Genomic DNA, 12,459 nt, shown 5'->3' on the forward strand with positions numbered 1-12,459 from the left:
GGAAGATAAATCTCCGTTCCAGTCTCAGGTCTTGTGCAGATACCAACAGGTTTTCTTCCAGAATGTTCCTGTATTTGGCTGCATCCATCTTCCCGTCAATTTTAACCATCTTCCCTGTCCCTGCTGAAGAAAAGCAGGCCCAAACCATGATGCTGCCACCACCATGTTTGACAGTGGGGATGGTGTGTTCAGGGTGATGAGCTGTGTTGCTTTTACGCCAAACATATCGTTTTGCATTGTGGCCAAAAAGTTCAATTTTGGTTTCATCTGACCAGAGCACCTTCTTCCACATGTTTGGTGTGTCTCCCAGGTGGCTTGTGGCAAACTTTAAACGAGACTTTTTATGGATATCTTTGAGAAATGGCTTTCTTCTTGCCACTCTTCCATAAAGGCCAAATTTGTGCAGTGTACGACTGATTGTTGTCCTATGGACAGACTCTCCCACCTCAGCTGTAGATCTCTGCAGTTCATCCAGAGTGATCATGGGCCTCTTGGCTGCATCTCTGATCAGTTTTCTCCTTGTTTGAGAAGAAAGTATGGAAGGACGGCTGGGTCTTGGTAGATTTGCAGTGGTCTGATGCTCCTTCCATTTCAATATGATGGCTTGCACAGTGCTCCTTGAGATGTTTAAAGCTTGGGAAATCTTTTTGTATCCAAATCCGGCTTTAAACTTCTCCACAACAGTATCTCGGACCTGCCTGGTGTGTTCCTTGGTTTTCATAATGCTCTCTGCACTTTAAACAGAACCCTGAGACTACCACAGAGCAGGTGCATTTATACGGAGACTTGATTACACACAGGTGGATTCTATTTATCATCATCGGTCATTTAGGACAACATTGGATCATTCAGAGATCCTCACTGAACTTCTGGAGTGAGTTTGCTGCACTGAAAGTAAAGGGGCCGAATAATATTGCACGCCCCACTTTTCAGTTTTTTATTTGTTAAAAAAGTTTAAATTATCCAATAAATGTTGTTCCACTTCACGATTGTGTCCCACTTGTTGTTGATTCTTGACAAAAAAATTAAATTTCATATCTTTATGTTTGAAGCCTGAAATGTGGCGAAAGGTTGCAAGATTCAAGGGGGCCGAATACTTTTGCAAGGCACTGTATCTGCAGAAATGCAAGAGGTGTACTCACTTTTGTGATACATTATATATAATTTGCACATACTTATAAAACTAAAGCTTTACAACTGGGACACTTGTTCTAATGAGGATCATATGAAATAAACAGATATTGTTGCAGTGAAATTGTGCCTGCTTTGAACAAGGACAGGACAAATGAGGACAACCTCTAACAGAAAAAGTGCATTGATGAATTACATGACAGACATTCATGTTATACGCTCGCATTAAATTGTGACATATTGCCATAAAATCGTCAAAAGTTAAATACCAGTGTTTTTAAAGTTTTATGACACACACGACAAAAGGTCATTCATATTTTAAACGTAAAATTCAAGATAATATTTTCAGTATACAAAATTCTAGCATCAATCTAACTGACAAAAGCAACTTTGTAGTTCATTAAAAAGCCAGATTTGGTGAAAAAATGCCTCACTTGATTAAACTGGTACAGTGATATTTTTTTCTATCTGCTGGAAGCCTTATTACTGATGCATATCAACACCCACAACATTAGTGAATAGTTAGTCATAGCTTGTACAGTGGAATGTGTCAATATAATGCTTACTGCATGGACTGAAGAGCAATTGCATTTAAGAAAAAGGGTTTTCTTACGTTGTATTGTTATTGACCAAGTTGGGGGGGGGGGGGGGGGTTGTAACAACCACATTGCCATAAAACACAACGGCAACACTGTCATACATAGCAATTTAGCCTTTAGCGACACTCATACATCACAATAAAAACATATTACACCTGGTAGAGCATAGTGTATACATCTTCACTTGTATCAATGATATTAATCAGAACATAGCGATGGCCGGATGTCAATTAATATATTTTTTGTCAACTTCTCTAACAATAGTTGTATCATTTGACACCAGGCAGTTTCATTTTCCATTAAATATGGACATCAACCTCCTACAAAACACTCAGAATAAATAATACTGACAAAATATCAAAATACTTTACTTTTACAAGATAATAAATCTCAGATAATACCACAAAGAGACGATATTAGCTCTCATAAAGTGCAAAATACAGCTTACAAGATATCTTAACCCTTGTAATGTATCTTATATGTTTACACTCATTAGTCTCATCATCAGGTACACTTTCCCAATCTAATACAAATCTATTGTCCCTGGTTGGAAATCACTAATCCAATGTGGTCCATTAGAAAGCTCTGACACAAACACTGCCGACGCCAACAATTTTCAATTTTGATGAACACTGTCAGAGGTAAAGTAATTTAGAAATATGCATATTAGAGTACCTTTATTGCTTTTCCTTTTATGGAGATCGTCGAAGTTTTATCCAGACTTAGGCATTGGCTGGAACTGACTGGGAATTCTTTAATAATTCATTAAATAATCATTAACCAATAATCAACAAAATGCATATTATTGTATTTCAATTGCAAAATCAAACTGTATCATACTGAACTGCGTTTTGAACATTTTGGTTGCTGTAAAGACAATATTATATCCCTAATTTTCGCACTATAAGGCGCACCTGACTATAAGCCGCCACCCACCAAATCTGACACGAAAACGGCATTTGTTCGTAGACAAACCGCACTGGACTATAAGCCGCAGCTGTCCTCACTGTATTATGAGACATTTACACAAAAAGATATCAACCGGTGACACTTTATTTGACAGCGGCATCATAAGACTGTCATAGGACCAAATGAACCACCATTGCTTCATTGATTCAAGAGGCTTCAGTTTGGCCATCACTGTTCTCTTGGGGAGACTGTCAACTTCTGCTGCCACCTGCTGTCAACACTTGTTGTTGTCCAACATGCCTCCTAGCATGCATTGCAGCACTACAGATGTAAATAAATCCAAATTCATGTTCTGTGTAAAATATTTTTTCAGTTACTGGTCTAGTTGTTTCATTAATTGCTAGATATGGAATTTGGTAAAACTTTATTTGACAGTGGCACCATAAGACTGTCATAAGACCATCATAATTATGACATGACACTGCCATTAGCACTAATGATTGCTCATGACAGATGTAATTTTGTGTCATCTGGCAAATTACCTCCCTTTTGAAAGGATGTAAAAGATCCGAGCTGGACATAAATGGAGTTAGTGACATAATTTGCCGGATGACACTTAATGACATCTGTCATAAGCATTAATTAATGGCCAATATAATGTCATGTCATAATTATTACGGTCTTATGGCAGTCTTATGATTCCGCTGTCAAATAAAGTGTTACCTATGAACCCAAATAAATCAACAAATAAGCCACTGGACTATAAACCACAGGATTCAAAATGAGGAACAAAGTAGCGGTTTATAGTCCGAGAATTACGGTAAATGCAACGCTATTGGTAGGAAGTGTACCCAATGATTTCACTATTGTGTGTATTGTTAAAATGGCTTTTTAAGTCATCCATAGACTAAATTACATTCATGTGCAATATGGACAAATTCTCCATAATTTCTCTCAGATTATGTGATGGAAGAGCCAAATGGTGAGAAAAGGAGACAATGCAAACATTTTTAAAATACAATAGATGATATAAATTCATATGCAGGAGGTTTGGATCAACCTCAAATGCACACATTATTATCAGCCTACCTCACAAACTTCCCGATAGCTAATTTACACATTACAGACATTTGTGCGTTGATAATATTAAAGCACTGCAGCTGGTATTCACACCTGCAAACTGTGCATGAAATCTGCACAAAATGCACTCTTCACTTCCAGTCTTTTTGTTCTGAAAAAGAGACTTGAACCTTCTGGTATGTAAGATTCCAAAAACATGTATGCGGAAACAACAAATGTATTGAGCTCTTGTCAGTCCATCCCGTATGATATGTCTTTTTAAATTATTACTCTTGGTGTGGCATCAGGAATTAAAGGAACATACAGTACATGTGGCACAGGGGCTCAAGTCCTAATACCATTTTACCAGAGTCGTCTTCCAGTGTAGTTAATAGGGGCCGTGGGCATCTATATATTGGCGGAAAAACAAGTGAGTCAGAAGAATGAATTGTTTGATTTTGAATCATTTCCATATGTTAAGAGGCCCACTCACCGTGCCGCCATTCATAACAAGAGCCATCTCAGTTGGTTGGTAGACATGACCTCTGAAGGCGATGCCAGGGCGAACACTCCCATGACCGCTTTGGTAGTTTCCACTTCGGAGACCTGAAGGACCATATTTTATGTAATACTTACTTACGTGCAATATATTAACGTGCAATATTCACTGTCTTCACTGTCAACTGCTGCCACTTCCCTTGATTATTTGCACTGCTTGAACATAGGACTGCCCTGTACAATTTTTGTATTATATTTTTTAGATTTTATAATTTTATACATGCAAGTTACTTTGAGATTTCAACTTATCCTGCACCGTGAAGGGGAATGCTCCACAATTTAATTGTACAACTGCATAATGACAGTAAATGCCTATTTTATTCTATTCTATCAGGCCAGCGGTGCATCAGGCAAGCGGTGCATGATTTGATTTACTGTTCATTTAAATAAATTTTAAAAAATTAAGAAAAGAAAGAAAACAAACTTCTCGAATCCCGAAATTGCCCAAAAAGTGACTAAAATGAAGACAAATAGTTCTTTGTGTTGTTATTACATTAGCTTATCCTCTGTTGTGATAAATCAATGTACCAGTATTTAAAATATGTTTGTTTTTTTAAATAGGAAACTTTTCATTTTATGACAACTGTATTTATTGGTTACAACATTCTAAACATTGGTGCAATGACTTTTCCCCAAAATATTCTATTTGTTTTACGATTCCACCCTGCTTTTTTTAGTCTGCTTATTATGATCAGCATTTTTCATTTTTCAATTATTTTCTTTCTACAGCACAGTATTAGCAAAAATCCACATTTACTGGAATGGAATGGAATGAAATGGAAACCCCCCACTAGTGGCTGAAAAGTGTCATTGCATGTAATTTACTTTCCTATGTTTGATTTTAAAATTAAGAGTTTTCCGGTAAAATATTGTCTGTAAAAGTTGTAAAGAAAAAAACAAACACAAAAATGAATGATACGAACGAAAAAATTGTATAATGGGTCAAAACTATTTTTCGAACAGATCATGTGACTAGCACCACCACTAGACGGTCATTTGCTTTGCTTAGCCAAAACCACTCGAGGACTGAAGAGGCAAGATGGATATATGTAATTTTTCAAACCTAAGCTTTCAAAAGTGACAAGAACTACTGAGCAAGAACCTAGGATTGAATATGTGTACCATGAAACGCCACAGTGCACCACCAAAATGGTGAGCGGAGTTTCAATTTGCCCCACTAAAGACGCTAATTGTATAACAGAGCCACCATTGGCAGGCGTACCATATTCAATGGATGATGATCTTGGCATAAATTATAGCTATCCTAAGCAGCCTGATTTAGAATTCCCCTATAAAATGGGAAACAAAAACAAAAAAACGCTCTTTTTCAACTTATTATTATACTAAATATTCTTGTAAGTTAATTTTATTGCTGACACTGCGTTTCGGGGTCATCAACATGTTGTGCCAACCCTGCGCCAAAAGTCAAACTCCACCTATGATTACACCCCACAAAAGAAAAAACCAAATCTACAGCTGTGAAAATGAAAGAAAGATCAATAAGTAAAATCAGAATGTATTTAATCCTTGGTTTATAGATCACTGAAAAATATTATTTTGTTTCGACTCAATGTAAATTTACCTTTGCTAGCACTTTTAGCTGAGATGTGCAATCCATTATGACTGCATGGCAGTCATCATTCACTCCCAGCTCGAATGGATTAGATGTCTATTGCCATCAATGGCACTATCACTACCTTTACATTTATGGTAAGCTTTAAGTAGTCTCCCTTCGAGTGGGTCTAAATTTACGTGATTATATAATATGGCTCTTAATTTCACATTATTCATGTATAATTGAACGGGGTGGGGGTTCCCAGTTGTTTGTATTTCCAGTTGCCTAGCAACTGTACTTTTCTGTTTTCTGCTCCACCTTGATACCGAAAGTGTGAGCTCCTAAGTTCCATTTAAAGGCAGAATTCAAACACTATTAAGAGAAATCTGTAACAACAATACGGACAGACACACACGACATGGACGTACTTGCACCGTGCTCCTCCATGGAAAAAGCCTGATTTTCCTGGAAGGGTTGGTGAGAGTGTGCCGGGAGCTCATCTCTGAAATGTGGAGGAGTCGTCTCGCTGGTGTCAAAGAAATCTTGCCTGCCGCATTGCGAACGGTTCCAGAGACAGAGGTGGCTCTCTGGAATGCCGTGGAAAAGTAAAAGGATCCAGCCCTGAACAACCAGGGCCACCGCCAGAGCAGGCTCGTCCAGCAGACGGTCCTCCGCCTTTCCTGGCCTGGCCGTTTTCCCTCTCAGCCTCACTGCTTGGCTCCCATACAGATAGAAGCCAAGCCAGGCCACCCAAAGCAATGCTGATGCCAAACTTGCCAGGAAAAGCCAGACTGCGTTGCACTTCCATCTCCTTTTGTCACTCTCATCTTCTCCGTCTTCTTCACTGTCATGAGCTGCTTGTGCCCCCAGTTCCCCCCCACACAGTACTACTGCTAGAGAGAGCCCCATTGCTATGAGGAGCAACCCTAACGTGTAGCTGCATGTCAGCGCAAAGTCCAAAGGTGGATACTCGCAGGCTGGATGACCCTCCCTGACCACAGTAAGAAGGACCCATTCGGCAGAAATAATTCCCTGAACCAAGGCCAGTGCCAGGCCCAGTGCAGCCAGCGTGCTCCCTGGTGGACTGGTTTTCCCAGCCACCAGCCTCCTGAGCCTCAGACCCTGAACCAGTAAGCTGGAGAAGCAAAGGGCAAAGAGGGGGCCCCAAAAGGCTCTACGAATCACACACAGGACCTGGTTCTTCCCCACAAGGAATGCCAGAGAGATGAGGAATATCCCGAGGAGTGTGCCCAGGAGTAGAAGAAGTGGTCCAACACCTGAGCGCCTGGCCGGGTCTGAAATCGAACGAAGTTTGACGAGTAGGAGCACAGCGAGGATCAGAGAGGTGAGGGCACCGCTGCAGGCCACTGCCTCCAAAACAACGCCCCACACCGACTCCAGGTCACACAGCACCCTGTAAGGAGGCTCCACATTCTCACTACATCCCAGTGGAGGAGGAGGTGACGGGTGCGATGTGCAAGAGCCGATCAGAAGCAGGAGGAAGATGGGGAAACTGTTGACAGCCATCTTAGAGGGATGCTGAGGACAAGAGGAGTACCAGTTATGCCAGACAAAGATAGGCAAGACGGTCAGACACATCATAGAGATCAATTATTGAGTACCAGATCAAACAAAATCTGTGACACATCAGACATGAATATTCTGCTCTCTGGAAATACACTCAAGCTCTTAGCACTACTAAACAGAACAGATTTTAGCACTGGGCAATAGTTTCCATGGCGACAGAAAACAGCGTGGGCTGACATCGCACACTGGTCTTTGAGAAGTCGGGCTTCAAGAACCAAAAACACGGACGCGCGCACATACACATACACACACGTGCATGCAATAATTTTGCATCGTTATCGGGTACAGTTACGATACAAAATTGTTTAAATGACATCATGCAGCAAACTGGTGTAAATAATCTCACTTTTGAAGAAAAAAATAGATTATCTAACAAGCACAGTAAGACCTAAATAATGATTGAATGTTACATTTCCTGACTTACCTTTGATAGATTTATTGGTAATTGCATTGTTTTCTTCATATCATCATATTGAGGGTTTATTAAATCTAATCGATAATAAATCTTCAGGTTTGCAGTGACCAAACAGCTTCCATGTTGCGTTTGAAAATGTCCTTAAGGTTGTTTTTCTCTAGAATGATTTTGTCCTGCTGCTCCTGTGACACGACCACTTTCAAAAATAATGATTAGCAATTATCTACTCCTTGACTACATCTGCCTCATCTTCAAATACCTCATTTGTCTCCTATTCACTCTTTGTCCCTGTCTTAACGTCTCTTTGTCACTCTTTGGCAACCTCTGTCATCCTCTTCATTCCAGTCAGTCGGTCTGTTTGTGTCTCTCTCCGTGGTTCATGTTGACTGTGCGGAGGTGTCAACAGAGATGCAATCCCAGCTTTGCTGGAGCTCACCCACGTATGGGAAGCAGGGACTGCTGGTGCACACATCCAAGCAGGAAATAATGAGCACACCACTTAGCACCCAAGGTTGTTGTTGTTGTTTTTGTTTTTTTTTTAACCTCAACTTTGTGTTATTTCTCTATTTCATTGTATTCGTGTTCACATTACACATTCTCTGCTCTGCTTCTTCTTTCTCTGATGATGCCATAGTAGATCAAAACATTTGGCAAATTGTTCAGGTTACAGGTGACCATAGAGAGCACGGCATGCTGAGTGAGGAGGGGATTTGGTAGATGAAGGCAGATGGTCCTCGCTCGGAGGCCACGTGGCCATCCTTGTAGGAAATGTTACATAACAGCCTACCATTCAGCCAAGACTCCTTTAAGGTGGACTAATCTCCTGCTCCGGTCATACGGTCATGTAGATGTAGAGAAGGACAGGATCTGAAAGGGACCGTGACAATCAGGAGGACTAATGGAACTTGACAATCATGTCAGACTAGGTTCAGGGTGGAAGAGAGAGCAACACATTTTTTTTTAGATTGACTGGTATTTTAGGTCAAACACCTGTTTTTCATGTAAATAAATAAATATTTGGGTGCAGAATCCAAACTTCATCATATCAGAGTTTCTATCACATCAAGTTTTGTAACTAGAATCCCCACTTTCTTAAAATAAATGTAGGGAAAACACTGCAATTAACATATGTGCTTGTTTAATTAATTAAAAAAAAAAAAAAAAAAAAAACAGTTGTCAGCCCTAAAAAAACTTTTTTATTTAAAAGGAACCTCGGACTTAAAGACTTGTAGGCTCTAATAAGCCAAAATTGTTCTCTTTTACTAAAATACGTTATTAGAAACACATAAATATTGCCATTGATTTATAAATCTATGATATTTAGTACAGGTTTTGACCTACGGAAAGTGCCATGCTTTAGACGCATAATGGACTCTTGGAGTGATGGCGTAGATTGCCACTCACTCGACGAACCTGGTTACTGCAATTCCTTCTATGCGGCGAGACGTCCAACACATCCGCTCGTCGGTTAAAAGCGGCGAGCACCAACTATTTGTGTTTTTATTGAGTCTTTTATCACCTTTTTCATTGCCTCAAAATACTAAATGCATGTGTTTCCCTCTCTAACTTTTAGGCATTGTTTTACTGTTGTAGCTTTAAAGCAGAGAGGTGACTCTTTTTCTCTCTCCAAAGAGGGAAATAAAACATCTGAGGCCTTGGCTGACCAATACTGTTCTCATAGTACGCTGCCACACTTAGGCTATCACTTCTGATTATTCCCCTAACCCCCAATGAGATGACTCTCTGATGAAGGCGGAAATGTTCCAGGAAACATGTCATGTAATTAAAACAATTTAAAACAATTGTCTGTGATAAAAGAAAAAAATCAACTAATCTATAAGTGTAGACAAAATAAACTCAATACAACTATTTAAAGCAGATTGTTGATCTGTTGACCACATTAGTCACGTACCAAATTTAAACCAGCCTAATTTGATATTACTACCTTTAAGTATTTTCTTAAGGCATCTATAGTATGTTCTGTCTCCTAAAAAACCTCTCCTAAAAAAAACTAATCTGGATGCCTCAACCATTAGTAATTACAGGCCAATATCAAATCTGACATTCCTGGGGGAAATTACCGAAAGGGTTGTGTTCGAACAGATCCAGACTTTTATGATGCAAAACAATCTTTTTAACTCATTTCAGTCTGGATTTCGGCCACAACACAGCACCGAGACCGCACTAAATGATGTCCGTTGGAATACCGATGCAGGCAAATCATCTGTTCTGTTACTATTGGATCTCAGCGCCGCATTCGACACGGTTGATCACGACATACTCCTCAGCAGATTGGAACAGTGGGTAGGGCTTACTGACACTATTCTTCAGTGCTTCACATCCTATTTACATGATGGGGATTTCTTTGTGTCAATGGGAAACCATCAGTCAGAACGAACCAAATTCACATGTGGAGTCCCTCAAGGGTCAATTCTTGGACCACTCTTATTTAACATCTATATGCTGCCCTTAGCTCAGATAATGGAACAGTATGACATCTTCTATCACGCCTATGCAGATGCCACACAACTGTACATTTCTGTGTCCCCACATGATTATAGTCCCTTAGTCTCCCTGAGTAAATGCATTCATCAAATCAATGAATGGATGTGCCAGAATTTTCTCCAGTTAAATGTGGAGAAGACAGAGGTGATCATTTTTGGGCCAAAAAAGGAAAGGTCAAAGATAAGCAGGCAACTTAGCACAATGTCACTTACAGCTACAAATCAAGTCAGAAACCTTGGCGTAATTATTGACTCAGACCTAAAATTTGATAGCCATCTAAAGTCCGTCACTAAATCTGCTTATTACCACCTAAAAAATATAACCAGAATTAAGGGGCTTCTGACTCAACAAGACATGGAAAAACTTATGCATGCATTCATTTTCAGCAGATTGGACTATTGCAACGGTATATTTACGGGTCTTGATAAAAAATCAGTCAGGAAGCTGCAGCTAGTACAGAATGCTGCAGCCAGAGTCCTCACAAATACAAGGAAGCTGAACCACGTTACACCGGTTTTTAAATCGCTACACTGGCTTCCAGTGAGTCAAAGGATAGACTATAAAATACTACTGCTCGTCTACAAAACACTTAATGGCCTTGGACCAAAATACATGCTTGACTTGTTAGATTCCTATGAGACATCTAGACCACTAAGGTCGTCTGGAACCGGTCTCCTGCATGTTCCAAGAACAAGAACCAAGCAGGGTGAGGCAGCATTTAGTTATTCTGCTCCTCACCTCTGGAACAAGTTACCTGAACGTCTGAAGTATGCTCAAACTGTTATCTCTTTTAAATCAGGGCTAAAAACGCTTTTGTTTAGCACTGCATATCCATAACTGTCTATATATTTCAATCTACTTGCTTTCTATTCCTCTTGTGCTTATCTCCATTGCTGATTTCAATTATTATTATTAGTTGTAGTAGTTTTTGTTTTATTTTTATTTATTTATTTTTATTCTATTTTTGATTAAATGCGATTTTTATGTATAATTTTATTTCCAATTTTGATTGTCTTGGTTTTTACGTTGTATTGATTTAAACGTGATTCTTATGATCTTCATGTGATGTAAAGCACTTTGAATTGCCTTGTGTTGAATTGTGCTATATAAATAAATTTGCTTTGCCTTGCCTTGTTCTGTCTGTATGCATCCAAACAAAACAAGCTGAAAGCGCACGGTAGCACTTTAGGTGTCAAATTCACCTCTTGTAGACCGTTCGCCAGTGGAGCACATTTTGGCAGAACACCGTTTTTTTTTTTCTTACTCTCGTCTCATCCCGTCATTCCTGTTCATTTTTCTTTTGCTGCTCGTTTTTTGAAATATCGACAGTGCTGTCATGTTCATTAATGTTTATCTTGGGTTCAAATTGAAAGGGTTGAACAGATGACCTTTTATGTCACTTGAGTAATACTCTGGGAGTCCGGCAGCATAACCATGTGACGTCACCGCCCTGCGACAGCAACAACAATGGCGACCTACTACTTAAACTAATTTTACAAATTGTATGAAAACAAAAACATCAACTGGGGTTCAAAATGCAATTTATTTTAACTCATAATAACGTTTATCTTTTAACAAGTACAAGTCTTTCTAGCCCTGGATCCCTTTAAAATTGTTCCTCAGTACATTACACAAGTGTTTACTGTCAGACACTTGAAAAGACAAAGATAGCTTGTGGTTCACAAACTCAGAGACAAACAAACAATCACATATGAGGAAGGGAAAGCAATAGTTCTGGAGCCAGAAAAAAATAGTACAATATAATTTATTCAGGTAAAATTTAATCTCTGAAACTGTGAAATGTAAACCACTTGAGTTACTACATAATGACAACAACTCATCAGGAGTGAAAAATGAACAGAGAATATTTTATATGCAAGGAATTACATGAAAATCCATTCAGAAAAAGGGTATTTCATATTGAAAAGAACACAATGTGGAACAAAGGGCCTATAATTTCTTTTTTCCATCGGTGGAGAAATGTTACTGGAGGGAAAAGAAGTGGTGGTTCAATTTAGCCTTGAACCACTCTGAACATCTGGAGGCTTTCTCTGAGGAGTACATACAGTTCTCCCCACCCCAGCGTAGGTTTTGGTCTGGGTGCTGTGGTGAAACCCCTCCCACCATACAAACACGAGAAG

The 12,459-nt window shown here is 39.4% G+C and overlaps 1 protein-coding gene across 1 annotated transcript; it reads right to left on the bottom strand.

Annotated features, from left to right (window-relative positions):
- Positions 1 to 1,149: 1,149 nt before the first annotated feature.
- On the bottom strand, positions 1,150 to 8,222 carry gprc5bb (G protein-coupled receptor, class C, group 5, member Bb). Its single transcript, XM_057843822.1, has 4 exons — positions 7,823 to 8,222; positions 6,240 to 7,350; positions 4,192 to 4,304; positions 1,150 to 4,106 (listed from the first exon to the last, which is right to left on the bottom strand). Exons 1-4 carry the CDS (start codon positions 7,859 to 7,861, stop codon positions 4,062 to 4,064), a joined length of 1,308 nt encoding a protein of 435 aa, XP_057699805.1. The 5' UTR covers positions 7,862 to 8,222; the 3' UTR covers positions 1,150 to 4,061.
- Positions 8,223 to 12,459: the final 4,237 nt, after the last annotated feature.

Source organism: Corythoichthys intestinalis, chromosome 8 (genome assembly GCF_030265065.1).
Source record: "Corythoichthys intestinalis isolate RoL2023-P3 chromosome 8, ASM3026506v1, whole genome shotgun sequence".
In the NCBI taxonomy this organism is placed as follows: Eukaryota; Metazoa; Chordata; class Actinopteri; order Syngnathiformes; family Syngnathidae; genus Corythoichthys; species Corythoichthys intestinalis.

Coding starts and splice junctions, on each gene's coding strand:
- gprc5bb (XM_057843822.1), bottom strand. CDS start 7,861: ATGAAGAAAACAATGCAATTACCAATAAATCTATCAAAG. Junction 7,351..7,822: donor TACCAATAAATCTATCAAAG/GTAAGTCAGGAA, acceptor TCTTGTCCTCAG/CATCCCTCTAAGATGGCTGT. Junction 4,107..4,191: donor TTGTTATGAATGGCGGCACG/GTGAGTGGGCCT, acceptor GCCAATATATAG/ATGCCCACGGCCCCTATTAA.